At 53.2% G+C, this 23463-nt stretch overlaps 1 protein-coding gene across 2 annotated transcripts in view; it reads left to right on the plus strand.

Annotated features, from left to right (window-relative positions):
• The window catches only part of FSTL4 (follistatin like 4), a 401478-nt gene that overhangs the window by 337504 nt on the left and 40511 nt on the right, over nucleotides 1–23463 (plus strand). For both annotated transcript variants that reach the window (XM_023617696.2, XM_023617697.2), the window contains exons 7-8: nucleotides 7684–7850; nucleotides 21740–21860. In XM_023617696.2, coding sequence (XP_023473464.1) covers nucleotides 7684–7850; nucleotides 21740–21860 — 288 coding nt within the window. The remainder of the gene's footprint in view (nucleotides 1–7683; nucleotides 7851–21739; nucleotides 21861–23463) is intronic.

The following is a 23463-nucleotide window of genomic DNA, read 5'->3' on the forward strand; positions in this document are numbered from 1 at the left end:
AACACTGCACCAGACCCGGGCTCCTTGGGAGTGGGATATGGGTCTGCCTCCTACATCCACCCCCGCGGGGCCCAGCACTGGACACACGGGGAGGACTCTGCCAAGAAGGGGTGATCTGACTCTGCAGGAGCCGTGGGCTCTCCCCTGGGGCCTGTGGACAGGCTTCAGGGGCCTGCCCCCGCCCCCATTTAACACTTGTCCTCCCTGCTAAGCCACCAGCTCCAGGTTAGCAAGCAGGGGGCCTGCTCTGCTTGCCAGGTTATTCCCACTATATCCTGGCACATAGGAGGTACTCAGTAAATAATTGTTAAGTGAGCACTATGCTAACAGTTCACTTGCTTAAAACTACTTATTAAGTCCTTCTGTCTACTAGGAATTGTATTGGGTGCTCAGAATACAAAAGAAGGAAAACAGACATGACCTCTGTCTTCACACATCTCACAAAGGTGTTCGTTTATACCAGAGAGCGGAACTTGATAACTAAACTGTAAAAATGATTGAAGCAACAGCAAGCAACGTAAGTCAACTGAAAAAGTAAAATACCCGCAGATTTGCGGGTAATTAAGTAATAAGCTTACTGCCATCCCCAAAATGAAGTAAGCAGGAGGGAATATGACAATGGCAGAAAAACTGAATGATCTTATGCATAAAGAAAACAAGAAATTTTGGACACATGCAAGCCTGGCTAGTCCAGAGCCACCTGTGCAGGCCAGTGCTCCCCAGTGCTCAAACCGTGCATGTCGAGATGAAAGACCCTAGGACAACCTGCCCCAGCCTCCCGCCTCCATGAGTTTCAGCAGATATTTGAAAGGAGCCCAGAGTGGCGGGCTCTGGTGGAGGGGAACAGAGGAGGCACAAAGCACCCCCCCAAGCACCCTCCTAGGGTGAGCCAAAGTAACTCTACCCTGTAAATGCAAGATGAAATCATTGGGTCCAGGAGATGCTAAGATGTGGCCTGTCCCTTACTTGGTCAGGAGACATGGGCACGCACCCTTTCCCTTTGTTTGTGTCCCACTCACCAACTTCACAGTGTGACCCTGGTCACAGGCACAAGACCAGATCCATAGAGCTTGTCACACAGCTCCCACACCTCCTTTGGGGGTTCCCAGGCCAGCTGAGGGCTTCGTTCTATGGGGAGTACATTAATTGACGAGGAGGACAGTGTGAGAAGAGGCTCCAGAGCTGTGTCTGAGCGCCTGGCCTCGGCTCTCTCCCCAGATGGCCCTGGTTCCCAAGCAGGCTCCAAGCTGGGTTTGTCGTTTGAGGCTCAGTCAAACCTCTCCATGTGCAGGCAGGCTGACTGAGCTTTTGACGGGGTCTTTTCACCAAGAGCGTTATTTGAAAAATGGCAAATGTCCAGGTAGGAATGTGTTCCATTAGTGCGTTTCTAACATAAGGAAACTAATGCCAACTTGACAAGAATTTGAGAAATTTAATTTCTATTGCTGTGAAGCACCAGAGCCCTGCTGGAGAGGGTGCTGATGGGTTTATGAGTGTCTCATCGAGTTCAAGTCAGTGTGAGAAATAGCGCCCGAGATTAAGGGAAAGCTGTAATAGGAACGAAAACCCAATTCTCCAGCGACTGAAATTTTATGGGCTCCTGCTTTCGGGAAGGGTGTTTGTTAGCCTGCGTGTGGTGGGCCCATTAATCCCCCACGGCTGCCTCTTCCCTCCAGGCTCCAAGGAGCTAGGGAGCCCGTGTGTCGGCGGGGAGGAGGCTAAGGGCTGGTGTTTGCGGCACCTGGTGTCTGGAAAACCAATGGAGTGCCACTGCTCTGGTTCACAGGCCTAGAGAGAGGTAGGTGTCTCCCAGGAGACTGCTGTCAGTCGGACTTGGCCTCAAGCCCACCTACTGTGTGCTAGGCACCGGACTGCCAAACAGCCCTGCCTGGGATCCCACTGCCAGACAGGCAGCCTCGTCAGTGGACTGGGAAGGGCCATCTTGTGCTAACCAACCCACGCCAACTTTGATGGTGGTCACGATGCCACCTGTGCTTCTTTATCCCAGGGGGAAACAAAGGGAAGCCCACTGATGTCAGAAGGCCTGACCCACAGGGAGACAGGTGTCCCAAGCTGTGAAGAACTGCCCCAACTCCCTTGCCCTCCTCAAATTCCCTACTCGCCAGGCAGACCTCCAGGGCCAGTTCTCATAGCGGGGTCACTGTCCCTCTGGGGGCACCTCTGCCCAGCAGTGCCAGACAAGCTCCCCACTGGGCTGCTCTGACCCCAAGCCCAGCCCTCCCTTTTCAAGGACATCAGCCTCTTTCCACAGACGCCTTCTCACTGCAGACCTGGCAGGAGCCGCAGCCCGGCCCTGTCTCACTGCCCCCACCACACTCTGAGCACAGGGCAGATCTTGTTGCTTGATGGCCCAGAAACCTTGGGAACCTTCCCACAGAGTGGCCATGGGGCCGCAGAGGGTCAGGCACTGTGGGAGTAGCAGGGCCACAGCCAGGGCCTGGAAGGACCCCTCGTTAGCCCTCCCACAGGCTGCTCCCCTGGAGGGCTGCAGTGTGACTTCCTCACTGCCCTCTCGCATGACCCTTGGCCCCACCAGAGCAGAGTCCACATCTGGGTGTCTGAGTCCCTTGATCCACAGGGCTGTCCGGGCAGGGGTGAGGTTCAGCCCACAGTAGAAGTTCAGATAAGTTCTGAACTTCAGTGTGTGTTCACTGAACACATATTAGGGCCATCCCCACAAATTCCAGGCTGCCTGGCCCTCCTCCTGTCCTCATCACAATGTGAGGCTCAAGAAGACTATGGGTCACACCACCACCAAGCCCTCCCCTCAGAGAAGGGGCCGGTGGGGGGCAGGTTGCAATAACCAAAATGAGGTTTCTGTTCTGATGACTCTTGACTTCACAATATGGCTCCCCCTCTCTTCCCTCATCATCTTGCGCCGTGTTAAGGCTTCTATATGGAGCTGTGAAGGGATCGAGGGCAGAGAAGGGGCCCTCTCTGTGTTTCTGTGGTGGTCATAGGGTGTTGATCTGCCCAACACACCCTTTCTGTCAGGACCTTTGACCCCACCCCAACCATCCGGCTCCCAGGTCCAGGCGTGACGAGTCAGTCAGCCCTGTGACTGCACAGTTCTCGGTCGGTCGACCTGGCCTCAGTGATGGCTCCATGGAAGAACACAGGAGGCAAAGCTGGCCAATCAGAGTTCTCCCAGGCTCTTTTCCAGGACTCTCAGGAAAGATGTGGTCCCTTTCTCTGGGATCTCCTGGACAGGGAGAAGGTGAGTGTGGGGCCGCCACTGGACATCTTGCAGCCGAGTAGGAATGCCTTTGTTTAGGGCCCTGGAGCCTGCAGCCTTCTCTGCCCCTTAGATTTCCCAGTTATGGGAACTAAGATCACTCTCCCTTTTTTTTTTTTTTTCCTAAGCTGGTTGAGCATTCCTCAGAGTTGCTGTTACTTAAGCCTGAGAAAGTCCTGACAAATTCACCAAGACAGTCTCTTTCAATCTTCTTCACCCAATGTCGTGCAAGTGTCTCCTTGTGTTAAAACTTCAGGTCCTATGAGGTCATCTCGGAGGTGGGACCAAGAGTGTGAGAGACTCAGAATAGACAAGCAGAAGGTGCCGAGCAGGCACATGCTGAGGCCCAAATCCACGAATGGGACGGGGACCAGCGGGCACCAGGGGAAGGTGAGAGGTGAAGTTGGAGCAAGGTCGGAACCGTTCTGAATTCTCCGTGGTGAATGTGTGGGTGACGGGCGGCCGCAGGTGGCTTGTGAGCAGGGCTGTGACGTACATTATTCTCTAAAAGGTGACCAGGAGACTCATGAGCAGCAGGGGCAAACTGGAGGGGTGACCCAGAGGAGGCTGCTGAGGGTCTGGGATGGAGAACAAGGGGAGGATCCAGGAGGTGTCATGAGGGGAGCGCCTGTGGGGCTTGGCATGTGTTGGTGCTGCCACCTGAGGTGTCATTTATACCATCACATGCAAGTGGGCCAAGAGCAGAGGCAGATGGCACTGGGGGGCAAGGGAAGGCACAGCCGGACAGCTCCTAGTGGCACTGGGAAGGATCTGCAGGCATGTCCACTTCGAACCGTGTGCTCAGAGGCCCAGAGCCGAAAAGTGAGATGGGCCTGCAGAGCCCTCCTGGCCCCATCCCTCATTTTATTGATGTCTAAACTGAGGCCCAGGGACAGGGAGGGACCTGCCCAGGGCCACTTGGCATGTCACCAGCAGAACCAGGCCTGGAGGCCAGGTGTCCAGAGCCACAGTCCAGCGTCTGCCTTGCTCCCTCGAGCCCCCGCACATGATGCTGCCTTATTTTTCACTGGCCGGGAAATCATGCTGAGGTCACCCGGCAGGGCAGCGAGGCTGCGGGGAAGGTGTGCTGAACGGTAAATAACTGGGAATGAGGGCAACGGACAGCTTCAGTTGCCATAAATCTCTTCAGAATTTTCAAGTGAGCTGGGGAATATTGACACAAATTAAATCCAATAAAACATTCATTTAATTAAACTTTAAATGGTCCAAATATTTGCTGTTTGGTTAATATTTGTGTAGCTGACAGGAGCAGAATTATGATGGCGCTGTCGGTACTCACGCATTCTAATTTTGCACAAGTCTTTCCCGCACAAAGTACACGTCTTCCTCCATACAGATGAGCGGCACCCTCAGGAGGGGTGTGGAGCCAGTGCTCCAGGCCTTCCTGCTCAGGATTTTGCTTGTTTGTTTTTAGCCCTGTGCTATAGGCTCCTCCAGACATTTTTCTAAAACTGCTTGAAATATTTGACTTCGGGACCACATGGAAGAGGGGACCCTACATTCCAAATGAGACCCCAGCCAACCAGAATGCCTCACCTCCCCATCACCCACCTGCACTCCCCTTTCCATCTACCTCACCGCCCTCCCCCCCGACCCTGTTCTATTAAGGCAGTGGTTCTCAGGCCTCAGGGTAGGCCACAGAAGGCCCTAGGATGCTTCTTCAAACCCGATTCCCACCCTGCCACCAGAGAGTCAGCATCAGCCTGGCATGGAGGGGCAGGAATCTGTTTCCATCAGTCGCCCCCAGAGAAGTGATGCAAGTGTTGGAGGAACACACCTGGGGAAGGGGAGCTCTGTGGCCCAGGGGAGGTCCCGTCTCCTCCGAGGGCCCCTTCCGGATGCCCAGTTGAGGTTTTCCTTGTAGTCTGACTGGAGCTCAGACGTGCAGAGAAAATATAGGTTCCTTCTGTAACATGTCTGACTTCTTCACAAGCCCCACCCACCAGCCATTGGGACAGTAAATGCAACTAAATGTTCAATCCGCTGTAAAGCTTAGTCTGAGCTGATCAGTTTAACAGTCCACATAAGCCATGCTCTATCTAAGGAAGATGCTTCCTGTCTCTGATTCCCACCTGGCATCCCAGCTGCTCCCCAAGCTGGTTTCTGAGTGTAGAAGGAAGCACACGGCCGTCCCCTGCCACCTCTGGTTCCCACTGTGAGGACACCAGTTGCCCTGTCACAAGTGCTCTCTGCTGAGGTCAGCCAGGGCTGTGCTCTTGGTCTGGGCTCCCTCAGCCTGGTGGAGTCCAGAGTCTGTTGTTCCCCTCCACAGCTCGGCCTTCTGCAGCCCCCATTGGCACTATGCACCCCTCGAGGTCCCGGGGCATTCCTTTGGGGCCCAGTTTGTCAGTCCAACGTGGTCTTCAGGCACAGAGGTACAGAGCCCCTCGCAGCCCAGCCAGCATGTGGCCAGGAACCTCTGGGCCCCTCCACGCCACTTGGGGGCTGAGGGGGCTCTGGCTCTCTGCCATGCCACCTGTAATCTGCCCTGGTGGGAAGGGGCAGGCTGGTTGCGGGAGATCAGCCTCATTCCAGAGCCCCCCTTTTGTTCCCCTCACCTACACCCCACTAGGCACACTTTTGACCCTGTCATCATCTTCCTTCTCATTCCCACAGTCCTCCAGGACGAGGAGGGGCATTCCATACCCTTTCCTACTTCCACAGAGCACAGAGCTTCGTGGCCCCTGTGGCTCGTGTGTTGAGGAAGGCAGCCTCGTCTACACTCCGAGGACTCAGTTCTGAGGCCTAAGGGCCAGCACAGCAGAGGGGGAGCTAGACGCTTGTAGCAAGTTCCCTTCCCTCTCTGTCTCTGCCTCCCCATCTCCAAAGCCTGGGTCTTGCTACAGAGGGCTAATACCCTCTCTCTTCCACCCTCAGCAATAAGCCTCAGGATTCAGAGATGGGAGAGCAGCAAGCAGACATGATTTAGGAGGGAACTTGAAATGCATCGCTTGAATGTTTGCAGAATGCTATGCAGGCTGTGTCTGAATCAATCACTTCGTGTTATCTTTCCTCGCACGGCTCCTTCACCAGGAGTCACGTTTTTCCTGTGTGTGGTTGTCCCCTCTCCACTGGCCTGTGGGCCCCTTTCCTTCTTTATTTCCATTTTCTCCATTTTTCATCCATCCAACCAACAAGTGCTGATTAAGCACCTAGTGTATATCTTGTTCATCTTCTTGGGCCCAGGGCCCAGCCACTGAGTGCCTGTGGAGGGGGAGGGCTTTGCAGCTCAGCATCTGAGCTGCCCGCACCTGCCCTCACCTCAGGTGCTCTGCAGTGCGTCACACCTGCCGCTGTTCTCGCTCTCCCTCCCCCTCCCCCACACACACCACAAAGGATGTGAGCACACGTGTGCTGCCTGGTCACAGCTCAGAAGTGTCCCGCTGAGTCACAGAGCTCAGTTCCTAACTCTGTGCCTTGCTCCGCACCTGTCAGGGCCCCAGGGTCCAACAGAGTAGTGAGAGTGCTAGGGCTCCCAGCATTTTTGCTGGCACGCCAGAACGAGCACAGCCCCTGAGCCAGCTGTCCCCCTCAGCTCATGCCACCTCGGCTGCTGCCCCAGTCCCCCTGAGTAGATTTGGGGGAAGAGCAGGGAGGAGGCAGGCCCGTCAGTGGGCTGGCGACTCTCCCTCCAAGCCTGATCCCATTTTGGCATTTGTACAGCCCAAGTTTGATTAATTTTTCCATGAATCCTGAGAATTTCAAAAAGCCTGTGATTGCAGGGAAATATTTGAGACCATTCCCATTTGCCTGAAGAATGATCGGTCTTAATGTCAGTTATCAAGTGTAAAATGGCAAGGATTAATAATTTGTGCAGCCTGAAGTACACTTCAAAAAAATTAAAGGCTACAGTGCATGGTCGCTGAGCAGAAATCCAGATCCAAGTTCATAGACTCAGACAGAAACAAACCTTCAAAGGTCAGCCAGTTCATTCCCCGGACTTCAGACAGTGCAACCTTTAAATTGCTCCCAGATGGATGAGAAAGCTGTCGGCTCTGCAGCCAGCAGACCCTGACTGCACTTAGCAAGGCCCAGCCTTCGTGGGGCCCACATGGACGATGCAGGGACTCCGCCGCACATCTGGCTCCCTGGTCTCTGTGTGACAGTCCACGTGGGGCTTCTCAGCCCAACTCACAAACCCATAGCCCAGATGGCGCCCCTCCACCAGCCGTGGTTCCTGACCTGTTTTGACCCATAGAGCCCTTAAAGCATCTGACGTAAGTCCTGGCCCCTCTCCCGAGAGAACTGTCCAGCTGTACATTTAGTCAGCACTTGTGAACAATTTTCAGGGAACCTTGAAGCTGCCTGGGCCCCTGCCCTGCAGTAAAACCCCGTGACCGTTTGCCTTTGAGTGGAGTCTCCGCCCCCAGGCCTGCCTTTGATGGTCTCCTCCTTTTTCCTTGCAGAGGTGGTTCAGCTCAGCCTCGCCCCCGAGGAGAGGGTCAGTGTGGCCACGGTGACCGTGGGGCTGAGCACGGTGCTGACCTGTGCCATCCGCGGAGACCTGCGGCCACCCATCATCTGGAAGCGTAATGGGCTCGCCCTCAACTTCCTGGACTTGGAAGACATCAATGTAAGTCACCTGGCTCTGACTCTGAGCTCGAATGTACCCCCCAGGGAAGTAAAGTGTGCAAGACACCTTGTGGCAGTGGCAGGGCCGGAGGGTTCTATTTCAACATCCCATGTTTGGTGCCTTTCAAGCCTGTTGTCTGATAGCTGGAGGTATCAGAAAATGCAAGTCCCACCACGTGCAGAGAAGAGGGTGGATGGTGGCTGTAATCCGGCCAGCCAGGCCCAGAATGAGGGAAGGGCATGGGGGCAGGGCAGGAGGTCTCTGTGCAGGCTGCAGCAGCTACAGCCGGGAGGTGGGCGTGGGAACGGGATGTGAGAGGAGCCGGCTGTGTGAGGGAGGGACCACAGGCCAACAGACCACATGGCCAGGCAGGAAGCTCCCAAGCAGGGAGAACATCTGGCTGGGGGACCCAGGGAAGATTCTGGGCCCTACAGCTGAGTAGGATGTCTATATCCTAGGTGAGGGAGAGTGGGTATTCCCTGGGGAGGGCAGAGGTGAGCTGGGTTGGCTGGGTTGTCTGGGTTGGTTGGTTGGCTGGAGGGCAGGGACCAGGTGAGAAAGGAAAAGGAAAGGAGATCAGGCCAGAGGAGTCTGCTGTGGGGTCCTTGTTTGCTGGGGGAGGGAATGTGGATTTGATGAGTTGGGTGGAAAAGAGCAGCTAAGCTCACACAGCCTAATGTGGCCAAAAAGGGTACTTCTGTACTCTGAGGGCCCAGGCAGTCTGGGCTGGGGTCCCAGTGTCCCCCAACAGCAGGTTTAAGACTCTGAGCAATTTCTTAAACGGCTGATCCTCAATGAATTGATCTATTAGAAAAGCAGCATTAGCGGTACCTCCCTTCTATTGGACTTGAAGAATAAAGGGAATAATTCAAGTATATTTATTGGCCTGAGTTTGGTACAAGGGGTGAAGTGGCTTCTCAGAAGTTCATGTGAGAAGACAGTGATGTCACCCATGTAAGGTGCTGCCGGGACAGCTGACAGGTCTTGAGCTACAGTAACAGGAATATAAGTTTCAGGCAGGAAAGGGGGAGGCCCTGGTCTCCTGGGCTCAGGACAGGCCAGCTGGCCCCAAACAGGACTCTGGGCCCAGAGAAGAAGACCTGTGGGATGAGTGGCCAGTTCCTGCTAACATGTCTAAGGTGGTGAGGGAGGTCCTGGGGCAGCAGGAGCTGGCCTAAGTGTGTGACCCCAGCACAAAGGGTCAGGGGCCACCTCAAAAAGCGACCAATTTGGGCTGCTTAGGTGGAACACCATTTCAGCCATCAGACCTGCCCAACGATGGAGTGAGCCATCACAGGAGGCTCCCCATCCCTAGAGGCATGCAAGCTCAAGCAGGTCCATGGTCAAGAATATGGGGCAGCTAAACCCCAGGACCTTGAAGATCCCTTCCAATGCTGAGACTGCTTTACGGGGAGAAAGCCCAGCTTGGAATTTGGCAGGAACCACCAAAGCTGGGGCTCTGCTACTTTCTAGGCCCTTTGGCTGCACCCCGGAGATCACAGGGGAAGCAGAGGGGTAGAGGGGGCCACTCTGGAGGTTCCACCCTGGGCAGAGCTGGGCAAGATTGTCCTTCCCCCACCCTTCTCACAGCAGGCAGGATTGTTTCCTTGTGATTTCCCCACTGTGGTGAGCAGAGTCTGTATCCTACCCATCTCTGAATGTCAGTGCCAGCACAACCCTGGTACATGCTTGATGGGCTGATACTGGGTGGGCAGAATCCTTTGTCTTCCGAGCCTAAGATGCCCAGGGCTTGTCTGGGATCTCAGCAAGGAAAGGCAGGTGTCCTGTTTGTGAAGACGAGGGTGCATGTGTGTGTGTTGGGGTGCACGGGTTTGTTCGTGCACAAGCTCTCAAAGTGGGATGTCAGCTTTTGACTGTGTTTTGCCAGTGGTGACTGATTCAGAACTAGGACAGGTCTGCCTGTATCTGCCTGAACATCCATGGGTATTACTTGATGCTCTTTTTAAAGCCATCAGAAATAAAGGCAGAGGCAGAAACCTCTTAATGCACTTGCCACCACTTAATTAAATTACTTTGAGTGTCTTTCCCCTCCCTCAAACATGCCTTGAGCACCCACTCAATTGCATTTCTACTTTTCACAGTGAGGTTAGCAATTTGGGTTAATTGTGGGTACAACTGGAGATTAATGGCCTCTCGTTCCCTCCCAGGAAACACTTGCTGCTGGTGGTCAAGTCAGCAGCCCACTAACAGGCAGGGCCCTGTGCTTCTCAGAAACCCCCATGTGAGGGTGCAGGGCTATGCCAGCCCCACGGGGATCCTCGCCTGATGCATGCACACACACACAAAACACAGCACGAACACACACACACACACACACACACACACACGCACCTCCTTCTGCCTCAAGAAGTGAAGGGAGGCAACACAGCCTGCTAGTGAAGGGCACAAGCTCTGGGGTCAAACCTGGGGTTAAGTGTCAGCTCTTCCACTTACTAGGTTGAGTGACCTTGGAAAGGGCACTTGACTTCTATAAGCCTCAGTTTCCTCCTTTCTGGAAGGGGGATAAAATAGTTCCTGCCTCAAAAGGTTATAGGAAGGATTAAATGAGAAGATACATGTGAAGTTCTTAGCATATAGTGTTCCATTTCCAGCTGTTATCACTCTCATTGTCATTATTACAATTACTATTATTATTATCATTGTTATTATTACTACTGCTGCTGCCAAAAACATTCTCAACACCTTGCAGCCTGAGTCCCCAACAAGCAGCCAGCAGCAGCCCAGGAAAGCTTCCTGGTCAGGCAGATACGACCCTGGGGTGCCCCTGCTGCCTGTGGTCAGGGATGGGGCAGCACCATCCAGAGAGAGAGACGCTGGCCAGCCACCTCCAGCAAGCTCAGATCAGCCCTGGGTCAGCTGTGTAACTTCTCTGAGCCTGTGGGGAGGTGGGAGTGATGATGTCCTTCTTGCATGGGCATTTCAGGCTGAATGTGTGTGTGAAGCATCTAACCTCTTGCCCGGCACACAGCAGGTGTTCGTAAGTGGCCACGCCACTCTGGGGACAGTGTGGAGAGCAGCCCTAGGAGGGGATCAGACCCGGGAGGGGTAGAGCCAGGTCATCAGGATTCACGGGACATTTTTGAAGCAAGGATTGGTCAAGGGAGGCGAGCCCAGGAGGGCAACCCTGATGGAGCAAAGATTGGGATTGACGAGTTCCTGGAGTCCCTGAGTCTGTGGTGTCTCCACCCCCACCGCCACCCCCACCGCCACAGTCAGAGATGAAATAGGATCGCTGCTGTAATTAGCAACTGGCACCACCGCAGCACCATGCAGACCGGCACGCTGATCAGCCAACAAAACCCGAGGCGGGGAGATCTGAAAGCACGGAGAGGTGCGGGCCTCCTTCCTTTGTCATTTGTATGAGACATCTTGATTGGCAACAAAATATTAATCACCTTTTCACTGCTCTCTTAATGAGACGCTTTCATGGGCAACAAAATATTAATTTGTCTTGTCTTATCTGTTAAGAATTCTGTTAATGAATTCAGTCACAGAGCTATTACAGAATGCCATCCTAATGACACATGTAATTAAACTTTTCTGGCTTGCAAACATCAGGGATACCTCGAGCATCAGAATAATATTTGATCAGAAAGTGAATGTACCCCTCTAGCCTGGAGCCAAGTGAGGAGGAGCCATTTGGATTCCCCAGCGAGCAATGTCACTGTCAGGAGCATTCATGAGTCACCCAATATGTGCACAGCCGTCCAGATGGCAGACATGCAGAATCATCATCTGGATTCACTTACTACGTGCTGACGACTCGTAAGCCCTGTGCCAGGGCATGGAGCAAAGATACTCCCCAGCCTCAAGGGGGCAAGGTATCCACAAACACAGAATTACAGCGCCAGGTGGCAGGTTCAACATTAGAAGGAGGGAGTCATTTCTGGGGGCCAGAGGAGGAGAGTTTCTGGGTGGAGCTTCAGGCGACAGGGATAAGCAAGACAGAGAGGAGTCTGAGTGACAGGTTGGGGCCAGAACATGACGGGCCTTGAATGTTAGCATAAAGGATCTTGGCTGTTCCCAGTGCACAGTGGGAACCTGAGACTTTTAATCAGAGCATGACATGGTCAGATGTGTGTCCTGCAGGAGTCCTGAGCCCCTTCCAGCCAGAATAAACATGCCTCCAAGGAGGACCCCACATAAGTGGGACCCAGAGACAAGGGGGAGCCCCGCGATGCCCTAAGATCTTGCTTCTCTCTAACTTCCCCAACAGTGCGTTTGGAGAGGAGCAGCAGCCCAGCCTGCCTGGGGCTCCTGCCCAAGTTTCCCTCCACTTCTTAAGGCTGCCAGGAAGTCCCACATGGACCTCGTGTGCCTCCTGAGGACACCAGAGCCACCCGTTTGCAGGAGGCCTCAGCTTCACCCCAATGCAGTGCATGAGGGGCTTTGCCCCAGCCACACCTGTGAAAACAACCCCCTCAAGCAAAGAGCAGCATCAGGGATTGAGTGCAGAGACCCCAAAACGAGGCGCTCCCCAGCAGAGGCAGCAGCCCAGCCTGGGGAATTGACTGCCATGCCTCTCGGCAGGGGGTCTCTGGATCCTGCTGCCTCCTTCTGTTGTTTGATGATAAATCAATAGTTTCCGCTCACTCGCACACATTCCCCAGAGCTAACAAAGGGCAGCCTGTAATTTGTTTACTTCTGGCCAACCGCTGGTTTCTTTACTGAAGCAGCTGTGGGTCAGCCTGCTTTAGACCTGGCCCTGTGGCCCCCACCTCAGGCCTCAGGAACCACAGCCCACTGCCCCTACCTCAGAAGCTAGGAGGGGGCCACCACAGCAGCTCCCTGAGCTCTGCTCGTCCAGGTCTCGGGCAGGGGCTTGAGCTCGAGGCTGCTGTCCAGGAGTGTGCCTGTGCTGGCGCCTGACAGAGGATGAGCCCTCACCCCTCAGGTTCCCCACCTTGGGCCTGTGGTCAGCCACCTGGCCTGTGGTCCAGCTCTGCTCAGACAACACAATGTCACGTGGGGGACGGGGACTCCATCACTCCCAGAGGCCACAGCTAGAACCCATGGGGAATCTATCCTCAGGACGAACTCTGTCTTAAGAGGCAGTGAGATGCCTGTCATGGCAGGTACCCAAGCTGAAGGGGACCAACAGGGTTAACCTTTGAGGACCCTCCCAGCCCTGAGGTGATATAGTCCAGATAAGGAGGGCATTTGGGAGGCAGGGACCTGTCGGACGTGGGAGTCCTGCATAGAAGCCAGATACACCTCTGATCCCACCCAATCACCCTTCTTTTTCACCTGCACCACAGGGCCTCAACTTTCCCCGGGGAACTGCCCCTGAAGCCCCCTCTCCTGAGGGCTCAGAGCCAGGCTATGGGGGCCCATCTCCAAGCCAGGTCCATAGGCTCCTCCCCCTCCTCTGATCTCCATACTAGGGGGACACAGAGGCTGCCTCACTTTCTGCAGAAACTGAACATGCAAACCCATTCCAGGCCTCAGCCCTCCGCCTGGACCACACAGCAGCCACCCAGGGTGAAGTGAGGTGACTGTCCCCAAACCCAGTGTGCACATCCTGCCTCAACAATGTCACTCACCGTCCCCTCATAACTGTCTTACTCATTGTCGCTTATGATCCTCAGGGACAGGGGACTTGCCCATGAGGGGAGCAGAAGCAGAGAGAGGACATCCCCAAAGTCACAGAAAATAGCTGACCTGCTGAATCCTTGCTAGCGCTGATGCTGGTGTTTCCACCAGCCATGTTTGGTGTTTCTCCTAAGCCACTCCCATGTCCAGGGACCAGGTTCCATGCTGGCCCATCACAAGCATCCCCTCCATCACAAGCATCCGCTCCTTTAATCCTCGCCACAGCTCCCTGAGGCAAGAGAGGTTAAGTAACTCAGAGGGTCCAGGAACTTACCAGGGCCTGCAGCCAGCCTCGCTCTGGGGACACAACACCTAGCACCCAACATTGTACAGGCCTTACTCTAGGGCAGCTGGACCTGCCTCTTGCTCCAGCAGTAATGGCTGCAGTGTCCTGGCCCCCGGGGGATGTGTCCACTCAGGATGCAGGCCCATGTGCATGCTGCTCCAGTACTCAGTAGCCACTGGGCTCTGCTCCAGCAAGGGTGGGGAGCAGAAGCCTCTGAGACCAGCACACGGAATTGTTTGGCCAGAATATTCCCAGGGAGAGGAAACATTTTGCTATTGTATTCTGCTTTTAAAAAAAGAGAAAGAAAAAAAGGTCTATAACAAACTCAGTATATTTCAAATGACTTGAAAGAGTCACTCTTTTTTGTTAGTTTTTTTCTTTTGCCAAATCTCGCTATTTGGGGCTTTCAAATGTCGGCAGGCTCAGTACAGTGATAAAAGCAGAAAAACAGAATCCATTAGAAGAAAGTATTTGTGGCAGTGTTTGAAGAATGTGTTAAAAGGTTCACTTTTTCCCATGCCTAAATGCTGTGAAACCAGGAACAAATAACTCTAATGAAGCATATGCTCTCAGCCAGCTCTTCTTTGGAAGTGAGTTATTAAAAAGACCAAAAGAGAATGATTTAGGAGCTCATGACTCATTTAATTTTTATTGTCTATATATGAACTAGTCATGAATCCATTGTAAAAAGATGAGAGGCGTTTGATTAGCATGGAGAGCTGTTTGCAACACGATCAACGGTGGTTGTAGGTTCTGCATTAAAATAATCTCATTAAACGCTTGGGTACATTTTGTTTTAAAATCTTGGAAAACACTATACTTGAAGCACTCGAAGGCTTTGGCCAATTTTCTCTGGCTTTCATCAAAAACCCTGGTTGCAGATGAACATCCAGTTCCTCTGAGCTTCGGATGAGTTCAAACCACAAGGAGTGTTGGCCAGAGCTCTCCAAAAGCCAGGCGGGCCCATGTGCAAGAGCAGCCTGTGCAATTCATGGGGGCTCTGCCCTCCAAGGATCTCCACTGGCCTTTGCTTTCTCAGTGGCCTCCTGAGGGTCACCCTTCTTTTCTTGTAGTACTGGCCTCAAGGCTTCCCTTGTACTCACTGACTACTTGTGGCCCTACCCCAAAGGTCCAGGGTCCCTAAGGAAGGTTATGATCTAGCTTCCAGACCCTGACTGCAGAGCCTCGAGCTGTCCCTGAGCACTTGCCTTGCCTGGGCTCCCCTCCCCAGCCCCACACAGGGATGCTCACATTCAGCCTATTTTCAGGCTTTATCTACTGCAAACAGTACTGCAGGGAACATCCCCATACATACCTCTTTGCACATTTGCATAAGTAGGTCTGTAAGATAAGTTCTTAGAAGTGGAATGACTACGTCCGATGGTGGGCACGTTTTCGGTTTTGATGGATATTGCCATATCTCCCTCCAAGAAGCTTGCGCCGGTTTACACTCCTTCCAACAGTGTGTAGGAGTTTTAAACACCACATCAGGAGAAAGTTCCTGATTACAAGCCTTCTTGGACCTTGAAGTGAGACACAGAAGGAAATTTAATCAAATCTTCCCTAGAGTGTTTCAAGAGCAGCAAGGATGCTGGTTGGCTGTCTTCGCTCTGAGTATGGTCAAGGTTAGAGGAGTCGGTACCCTCAGCAAGACCCTCTCAGCCAGGGGATTCATGATCCAAGCATCCTCAGAGGAGGGCCACAGTTTCCTCAGATGAAGGCAGCAGGTTCAAGGCAGTCTGGAACTTCAGTTGACTGTTGCAGCGCAGCCTAGCACCTGAGTCCCTTCCCACCCCAGCTGGGCACCCGAGGGTGATTGGCTAAGGATCCAAAGCCCCATTCAGAAGCTCAGGCCGCAACTCACCAGAGGGCCCATGAGCTCCACCCACCCACATGATACTCTGGAGTCCTGCCCGGTCAAGAGGTACCTGCCCTCTGGCTTCTGAGGATGGACAAGCTGAGTCTCTGATGTAAGCCTTCTGTTGCAGGTGCCTAGACACCTGTGTGCACTCGGACACTCAAGTTTGTCCCCAGGTCAGATGCTCAGCACCCACATGACTGGGTCAGAATCTCCCAGTTTGAGTTTTGGAGCCACCTACAACGTTAGAGACAGGAGTCCACACAAGACCACCCTCATTCTGACACGAATTGCAAGTTTGGGGAGTTCCCATAACTACCTTCAGATTCAATCATTTGCTAGAAGGACTCACGGGAACTCACTGAGTGCCGTTATGCTCATAGTTACAGTTTATTACAGGGAAATAGTACAGATTAAAATCTGTCCTGTTGGGAAGGGAAAAAGCTCATGGGGCAGAGTCCAGGAGGATCCAAACATGGAGCTTTCTTTGTCCTCGCCCCCTGGAGTCAAGGACGTGTTACTTTCCCAGCATTGACTGTAAAAACATGCACAGAGTATTGCCAAGCAGGAGGGTCACCCAAGCCTGGTATCCAGAGCTTTTCCTAGAGCTCAATCACCTCCTGCCCACGCGGCTGACCTCTAGCCACCAGCCCCTTAGGAGGCAGAACTAACACCACGTGGCCCAGAGCCCCACCATAGATCATGTAGTTAGACAGTCTGGTGGCCAAAGCCCCCAGGCAAACAAAGGCACTCCTAGGAGACAGGACATTCTAAGACCTAGAGTCCACCAATCAGGAGCTGAAGGCAAAAGCAGGAACTCTCTCTGGGGAGCATTACTCCTTCACTACCCTTTTCAGGGCTCCCCTGGAGCCAGCACACTTGGCTAAGACACCTCCATTCATCCAGTAAGCACTAACTGAGCACCAGTTATACGCCAGGCAACGTGCCACACAGTGGGGAAAATACAGTGGTGCACAGAGAGATGAGGTGCCTCCCCTGTGGTACTCGCAGTCGTGGGGGAGACTGACCACATAAACCCAAGTCAACTAGTGACCACACACCCCCTGAGTCCTGGGAAGCCAGGGACCCTCCTGACAGTGCCCTCTCTCGTGCCCTGGCTCGCTTTCCTGGGCCTGGGCCTGGGAATGGGCGCGAGCAAAGACCCACTCTGGGTGGCCTGTGCCAAATGTGACTGTCCAGAGCAGCCTCCCCTGGGGGCTCAGTGGCTACTTAGGAATTGCTTCAAGTTGCAGGCACTTCTTTTTTAAGAGGACTCTGAGCAAGAGGACTAGTTCTAGGGGTCCTTGCAGAGTGCTAAGTCTGTCCTCTGAAGGGCTGGAAGGAGTGACCAGCACAGGAACCCCAGTGTGGGTCAGGGTGGTCAGCTGTAGAGACTCAGTGAGTTGGAACGTGTGTGCGCGCATGCATGCTCATGTTTTCTGTGTGTGCCCACGTGGATGTTTGTGTGTGCCCACCAGTGATGCATCTGGTCCTTGCTTGGTCTGGGTAACGGGCATGTGTTCTTCGGTGAATGCAGGCACCTCTGAGGACTGGCCATCGCCATGGTCCTGCATGTCGCTCAGTGTTTGGGTCCATTGTGTTCAAATGCTTGTGCAGGTGGGATGCTAGGGCTAGTGAAATCCTAGGGGCCAGAACTGAACCAGCATGGAGGTGAAGACGCCCTCCTTTACTCCGTCCTCCCCACACAGAGCTGCAAGTGCTCCTGAGAAGGGCAGAGTTGGAAAAGCTCTGAGTTTTAACTTGTAGCATTGACAGTATCATTCACCTGAACTCTGAAATCACTCTGGAGTCCTTGTGTTTAAGGTTCAGTCACTAAACATTCAGCATCCATGGCTCATTTTCTTATCACTTAGACCTGCCTCGCATGTATCACTGTGACGCCATCCCCCGGCTCACCTCTGCTTAAATATGGTTTAATACTTAAGTCTCATTCAATTACTTTCTTTATTAAGGGCAGATCCTTAGAAAATAGCTTTTTAAAAGGCGAAAACCATGTCTTTAAGTAAAAATGTCTCTTTCCCAAAGAATGGTCTAATCTGGCATCTGTTTATTTCTGGAAGGAACCTTGATTTTGCTAATACATTTCAATGCATCAGAGCAAAAAAAAAAAAAAAGCCATCCATAAAAAGACAATTACAGAGATGCAATCAAGCATTGATAGCAGTATTCAGACACATCTCAAAGAACGTTCAGGAGAAGAAGGATTGCAGGTTTAGTTTTATGTAGCTTCTTTTAAATCAATTTTTAAAGTAATTTCCTCACATCCAGTGAGGTAAATTTGATTTCTGTAGCCAGTATTCATGTTCCAGAAAACAATATGCACCTTGTTCTATAATTACATGACGCCTATTGTTTTAGCCCAGAGACATTATTTTATTTATCGCAGAGTCAGGTTCTCCCCAGAGCCTAAGTCACAGGCTGGTGATGAGTTAGGTGCTCACAGAGGTGCCATAACGCATCCAGTGGCCTTGCGTGTCCTTGAAGAGCTGGCGCACACCCCTCGGCACCAGAGGGATCACTCAAGAGTTATGCGTCTGCCCTAGAAGCAGCGAGGAAAAGTGGACAGAGAGGTTAAATGACTTCCTCTAGGGAAGGGCTCACCCTAAGTTAGGGGCTCACCCAAAGTCACCCGTCAGGTCTGGGGTTACACGCGTGGGCTCTTCCATCTCTGCCTGCTGCTCTGAGGTGAGCCTTCTCCTTGGTCAATCCCGGCATGCCCTGGCCTGAGGAACACAGCCTGGAGAAGGAGACAGGGTGGGGAAGCAGGGACGAGACTCGAGACCAGTTCTCTGCCTTCCCGCCAGCCACCTCGTTTTGACTCCGTGTGACTGGTAATATTTGGGAAGGCAGGAGGTGTGGCCTGAGTTGTCAAACCCAAAGAACCAGAACGGAACACAGTTCCTACAGAAAGCCCAGCTCAGCACCCTGTACAGTGCACTCAGCCAATATCTACTGAGGGCCCGTGTGTGCTAAACCCTGTGCTAGGCGCCGGGGCACAGCAGTGAGCACTGTGCACAAGAGTCCCGCCCCTCCCCCAGGAGCTCATATTCTCCTGGGAGGAGACAGACAGCAAACAGTACGCTCAATGGTGGCATGTGCCAAGAGGAGGAATAAGCAGGTGGTGGGGGGTGGGGGGGATGGGAGTTGGGCTGGCAGGTAACATCTGAGCAGACTTGAAGGAGGAGGAACAAACCAGACCAATAGCTTTTGGAGAGGAAGGGGCAGCAAATCAAAAATTCCTGAGTGGGCAGGATGCCTGGCATGTAGAGTGACAGCAAGGGACCACAGTGCTGGAGTGCAATGAGCCAGGGAGATGGGGTGAGGGAGGAGACGTGCAGATCACCCCTGCAAACCCTCGAGGGCTGGGCCTCTGAGCGAGGAGGGGTGTCCTCTGGCTGCCGTATAGAGGGCAGACTGCAAAGGGGCAGAGGCAGAGGTTGCTGTCAGCCCCCAGACCAGAAGGTGGTTCCTCTTGGCCCAAGGTGGTGGCAGTGGAGGGGATAAGAGAAGATCAGACTCTGAATATATCATGAAGGAAGGATCTACTTTCTCACTCCATGCGGACTGGGCTTTTGCTTGGTTTTATGGTTTTCAGGGGTTTTTTTCTGAGGATTAAACAAGGCACTATATGTCCAGTTTCCCAGCACACAGTTAGCTCTTGAATGCTCTGCTCTGCTGTTATTACTGGGGCATCACTCTGCAGTTGGTCCACAGGAACCCCAGCCTTGGGGCATTTCTCAGCCTGAGGAAGGCTGTGGTACCTGTGACCACACTACCCCATCGAGGTGTAACAAGAACATGGGGAGCCAGAACCCAAGACCGACTTCAGGGGCCCTCCCATGAGGAAGGGCAGAGGGCTATGAAGGCTCGGGAAGGTAATGAGGGGAGATCAGCACCAGGGGGTCCCCAGCACCAGCCTCCCTGTGAGCAGCTCTGGCGTTGCCCTTTGGGATGGAGTCTGCCCTGGAACCAACCCAGTGAGGTATTGAGGGGCTCTCCAGGTGGGGACTGTGCTGGGCTTCCCAGCCTTCTTAAGATTCCATTCAGCCACTGAGACTCCAAGCAAAACATATTTTCCTCCAGACTTAGGTTTTGACACAGAAAAAAGCTTAGACTAGAAATGTGTCAGCCCCAGAATTGACTAACCATTACCTTTTCAGAACCAACTTAGGTATGAACCCTGTATGACTCTGTTATGACCCAGGACAAATCAGCTATCTGCTGTTTTATTTTTATTATTGAAGCTTCCACAGAGTGATAGGAATGGGGCTGTCTTAGCCAGAGCAATGTCAGAGAAAACGTGCAGAGTGCCAGCAGCTCCCTCCAATATTTTACTCCACAGGGAGTGCACTGTTGGGTGTTTTTTCCCTGATACTGAAAGCAGGCTGCACACGTACCCTCTCCACCTTCCAGCCTGCACCCCAGCCCAAGCCTCCCTCTGGGCCTGCACCCCCTCATTGGGTAAATTAGCCAGAAAGCATCTTCAAAGGACTCACAATGGTTGTGGCCGAGCCCTCCGGAATGTGAGCGAGACAGAGGGTGAGCACTTCTGGGAGCAGGAATGACAAGGACAAGGAGCTGCCCTGTGACTGTCCTTGAACAACCCTTGTACAGAGTGGTGGCCTTCCCTCCCTCCTGCCACCAGGCTGCTGTGGAAAGAGGAGACTCACACGGACGGGGGGAATGGCAGGAGGGATGGTTTGCTGTCATCTCCAGGGGCTCAAGAGGTGTTTTGCATCTTCTGTTAAATAACAAGAAAAGTAGTATTCCCCGTGTATGTCACACTTACCACATTGGAAAATATTCACAAGCACTGTCTTGCCAGATCTCCCCAAGACCTCATAAAGCAGTCAGGGCACATGTCCACAACTTACAGGTGGAGAAACCAGTGCCCAGAGGGACAAGGGGATATTGGACAGTGACAGAGCTCAAGCTAGAACCTGAGTCTCAGTGCTGGGCTTCCCCGTCACTCCTCGAGCCGGCACTGCGCCACCTGTTCCTCCCCAGTGAGCCGGGACCTCCTCGGTCCTGTCAGCTCCAAGCACCACACCGCGGAGATGTTGGTAACTAAGGCCGAACCTGACGAGGGGTCTCCCTGAAGCACTGCTGATTCCATCCCCCAGCACGTCTGCAGTTGGTGCCTGGATGGGGCCATTGTGCGCGTTCTGCTGGAGAGAACACAGCTGACTGGAAAGGCCCTGGGTGGGGGTGGGATTGTGCCCGAGCGCTCACCAGCGACTCTGACCAGTCAACCCCACTCCTGCCCATCCCTGCCCTAGCAGTGGACCCATAGGAGCCCACACCTGAGGCTGCAGAGCTCACAGGACAAGGCTTACTGAGCCGTTTCTCCCAGAAATGGCTGGCGTCAGCCCCTCATGGCTTTTACGTCCCTGCCCTTGTTTTTTGTTTGCCCTTCTTTCTCAGACTTCTAGTTCCCTTCTCCGGGGTTATCCAGATCTCTGCAAGCTTCCTTAAATTATTTTGGGATGGCGGTGGGTCTAAACCAGTGGCAGGCAAACTACAGCCCTTGCCCCAAATCTGCCCACCATCTATTATTTTTAATAAAATTTCATTGTAACAGTGATACTCATTAATTTATGCATTGTTATGGCTTTTTTCATGCTACAAGGCAGAGTTGAGGAGTTGACAGAAACCTTATGGCCCACAAAGCTGAAAATATTTGCTATCTGGCCTTTTAAGAAAAGTTTGACTCTAAAGGAGGCCGGCCCTCCAGAGCTTCTCAGCAGGTGGACCAGAGCCCAGGAAACCAGCAAGCGGGCGAGCAGGTTAGCAGGCAGCGAGACTACCCAGTTGTAGAAATTGAAAGAGAGTGTGTTGGGGAAGTGTTCAAGCCGGGCCTCACAGAGAAGGTGAACAAGGCCTTAAATGGACATACAGGGTCCAGGCAAGCAACATGGAAGAGAGATGGAGCTCCTGCTGCCTGGGCCAGCACAGCCCTGCAGGCAGCTCTGGCTGAGCAAGGGGGCAGGCAGAATGGAAATCTCTCACAGCTGCAGGGTTTCTGTTGCCCTGGAAAACCAGGAGACCGGCTACTCTTCCCAGCATGCTCAAGAGAGGCACCAATCTCGTTGTCTTCCTTGCCCCGTGCAGGACTTCGGAGAGGACGACTCCCTCTACATCACCAAGGTGACCACCATCCACATGGGCAATTACACCTGCCACGCCTCCGGCCACGAGGAGCTGTTCCAGACCCACGTCCTTCAGGTGAATGGTTAGTAAATGGCTCCATGCATGTCACCCCCTCAAAGCCTTCCCAAAACGCTGCTCAGAACAGCACTTCCACCTCCACCCCCAAATTCTGTCTTCTTAAAGAAATATCTGAACCCATCTGTCTCATAAGTAAAGGGGAGCAGAGGGGAAAGGGCAAAGCCTTCCCACTAATTTCCATGTCCAGCTTCACCCAAAGCCTCCTCTCATGAAATGAATCCCGGTGCAGGGGAGGTGAGTCATTTGGGCAAGTCATGCTCCGCAGCTGAGGCTCTGGCAGCCCCTAGAATGTGGGGTGTGCCCTAGGGGTGACATGGCCATGGTGAGCTGCTGTGGGCTTGGATCCAGTGAGAAGCAGACACGGTCTAACCACCCCACTCCTCTTCCAGGCAGTGCGGACTCACATCACTTGTCCAGTTGGGAGGCATTACTTCCTCCAACAGGGGCTGGTTTCCTTCTCCCTCCCCAAGAGGCTCCCCCAGCCTCAGCTTGGGCCAAGCCAAGACAGAATCTGAGCAGGTGTGGCAGGTTTTCTTTGCTTCTCACAGGTCCCTGTGTTACCAGGAGTCCTGGAAACCGGCAAGAGTTAACCCCTCCTGATGATAACATCAACAATTACAATAGCCAGTGTTTTCTGAGCGCTCACTGTGGCCAGTCCCTGTGTTAACATGTCACATGGACTTTACCATTTTAACCCGCTTTAGGGATGAATCTCCAGATAAGGTCACTTGCCTGGGGTCTCCCACTGGTAGGTGGTAGTGTTCTAGACCCAGGGAGTGTGCTCTGACCTGTGTCACACTGCTGGCTGCCCCAGCCTGGCCACTCCAGCCATCAGAACAAACAAGCCTTCACAGTGCCAGGGTGGATCAGCACCGTGGGAAATTACACTCGTCCGTCTAGGCCCCGCTGGGCATCCCTCCTATCACGAAGCAGGCCTGAGCAGGGTGTCTGTGCGTCAGGGAACAGTGTGGAAGCTCCAAGTCAGCTCCAGATCCTTGGTGCCAGCTGGTGTTCAGGGCTTCTGCTCTGAGATAAAGTGAGCAAGTGTCAAGAATGTTTGCATCATGAGGTTCAATTTCGCTTACTTCTGGGATTCAGGTGACAAGCCATTTAAGGACAACTGGGTGAGCTCAGCTTGCCTCTGCATTTACCCTGTGGGATGTTTTGGGGATTTTTATATTCATACATGCCTAAACCATATGTTATTAGTATTTCCCTTGAGCTGGGATGTACTTAATCCTTTGGGGCTTCATGGCTGTGCCTGTTAGCTTGATTCCAGGCCTACAATGCAATCTCTGCATTTCGCCAGAAATAATCAGGGGTTCCCAGTTATAATGCCCCCTGGGTGAGCCAACAGCCAATCCCCGAGCTGGGGTTCAGAGGCTGGAATTCAGAGGCTGATCTAATGTGCAGCCGGCAGGCAGTGTCTGCCTCTCCCTGAGCAGGGGCTGCTCCAGGGGCAGCGCATGCACTGTGCACTGTGAGCAGGGCTGTACCGTCTACAACTGGCAAGTGGTGCCCAGCACCGTACAATGTTGTGAATCTTTGGTTGCCAAACAACTCCACATGGTTTGCTCCTGGTCCCTCGGGTCCTCAGACAAGCCTGG

Source organism: Equus caballus, chromosome 14 (assembly GCF_041296265.1).
Source record: "Equus caballus isolate H_3958 breed thoroughbred chromosome 14, TB-T2T, whole genome shotgun sequence".
Taxonomy (NCBI): domain Eukaryota; kingdom Metazoa; phylum Chordata; class Mammalia; order Perissodactyla; family Equidae; genus Equus; species Equus caballus.